Source organism: Gadus morhua, chromosome 6 (assembly GCF_902167405.1).
Source record: "Gadus morhua chromosome 6, gadMor3.0, whole genome shotgun sequence".
Lineage (NCBI taxonomy): Eukaryota > Metazoa > Chordata > Actinopteri > Gadiformes > Gadidae > Gadus > Gadus morhua.
Window position 1 is genome coordinate 20,499,691 of NC_044053.1, and position 1,908 is coordinate 20,501,598.

The 1,908-nt window shown below is 38.3% G+C and overlaps 1 protein-coding gene across 2 annotated transcripts in view; it reads left to right on the plus strand.

The window, feature by feature from the left end:
* The window catches only part of mvb12bb (multivesicular body subunit 12Bb), a 34,548-nt gene extending 33,406 nt beyond the window's left edge, over positions 1-1,142 (plus strand). For both annotated transcript variants that reach the window (XM_030358565.1, XM_030358566.1), the window contains one exon: positions 716-1,142. In XM_030358565.1, the coding sequence (XP_030214425.1) occupies positions 716-757 (42 nt within the window). In that variant the 3' untranslated portion in view covers positions 758-1,142. The remainder of the gene's footprint in view (positions 1-715) is intronic.
* The last annotated feature ends 766 nt before the right edge of the window (positions 1,143-1,908 follow it).

Consider the following 1,908-nt stretch of genomic DNA (forward strand, 5'->3'; position numbering starts at 1 on the left):
GTCATTTAGTAAATGCATGGTTATATTGAATAATCTTTAAGGGATATCTGATACCTATTTCACTACTTAAATTTAAATTTAAATTACTGTCAATATTACCAAGTCATAACATGTAAGGGATGATCACTGAGAGGCAGGGCAATAAACAGTTTGATATGCCCGGCTTGTGGACTGCTAACCTTCCATGAGTCGGGAATTACACTGGTATTTAAGGCCTTAGCAATTACCAAGGCCTTACTTGTACACATTTCAACATATACAATAGTTGAATATACAAAATAATTATAAAAACAATCCCAGCAATATCTTCTCTATATCTATCTAACTAAATACTAAATAGCTGCTTACTGCTGCTTTTTTTTTAACATAGGCAAATACATTACTCTGTTAATCTTGTAGACAATTATCCTTTCCACAAGGGGGCAGTGTTTGTTCTTATTTGTACACTGGCTGTTCCACTGGGGGACCTAGTCAAAACAACATGACCCGGCCTCACAATGCTAATGCCCGTTTGCTTTGGGTTCTTATTTAGACTTGCATCATCTGCCTTCAAATCACAAGGTTTCTATAAACACCACAGTAGGCTTTATTTCAATATCCCTACCTATTGACAAACACCTAATCTATCTGATCTATGTTGTTTTTGTTTTTATCTTTCGAGAAAATACTGCCGTTTTGACATAGGCTACAATCCTCTGTTTGGTTATCTCCCCAGTTTCAATACAACTTCAGCACAGAGAGAAGCATTGCCCTTTGACCTTCCATTAAAGCAACTCGTCAGAAAGGAGCCGCGGTGTCATCAAGGCTGTGATGCAACACAACGTCTTATTAACATATTTTAAAGGTCTAAATAATTGTGACCACAATAAATCCTGGTTAGCTGGATAGCTTAATGATTATATATTGTAGATTTTGAACCATCATAATTTAACATGAAGCATCGAATGTTTGTAAATATAACAATGTCAGTATTATTATTTTTTTTAATTGTTTTTATCAAATTAGAATAGCCAACATTTAACAAGGAAACCATATTAGTTTATCGTATGTTTAGTTTTCAACCCTGGAAATTGTTGATCCTTGAAAATAAACAATGAAAATATTAACTAATTAATCATGAAATAAAATGTTTCATCAACCTTTATAGTAGTTGTCTTTAAGTGAGTGTGGCCCTCTCACTTCACTGAGTCCTCCACGGTGGCTCTGCTCTGGCTCAGGCTGGATACCTGCTGCTCATCCGAGGAACAGGAGCACGCTGTCACAGATTAGCAGTGAGCAAAACAAGAGGGAATACAAGTCCCCAGCCTGGGCTCAGTGACGGCAACACCGCTCGTGTTCCGGCGAACAGCGTCTCTTCATCACAAAACCCCTCATGGGCGGCGAGTGGATCACAGAACCTGGAACATGGAAACCTAGGGGCCCCTCGGAGCCACGCCCACGCACCCACGCTAAGACAAAGGGGTCTACTGGTCTTAACTTATAGGAACGAGAGCCTTTAAACTTTAAACGTGTCGTATGCATTATGTAGAAGATACTGTCAAACCCAATCCAAGCATAGATGATGCATGTGTATGGGTGTATTGATTCCTGGTGGAAGTTAGTGAGGATTTTTTTTTATATTCAAAGGTTATGTTCAAGATAAGAAAAAGAGGGGTCTTAAAAGCTTAACATCAAACAAAACTTGCAGCATTACATTTGTTTTGCTCGTTTTGCAAAACTTGCCACTTGAAATTAAAACACAAATACAAAAAGATGCTATAAAAAAAATAAAAAAACACATCCATGTTAATATAGCGCTTATACCTCCACTCCTGTGTGTGTGTGTGTGTGTGTGTGTGTGTGTGTGTGTGTGTGTGTGTGTGTGTGTGTGTGTGTGTGTGTGTGTGTGTGTGTGTGTGTGTGTATGTG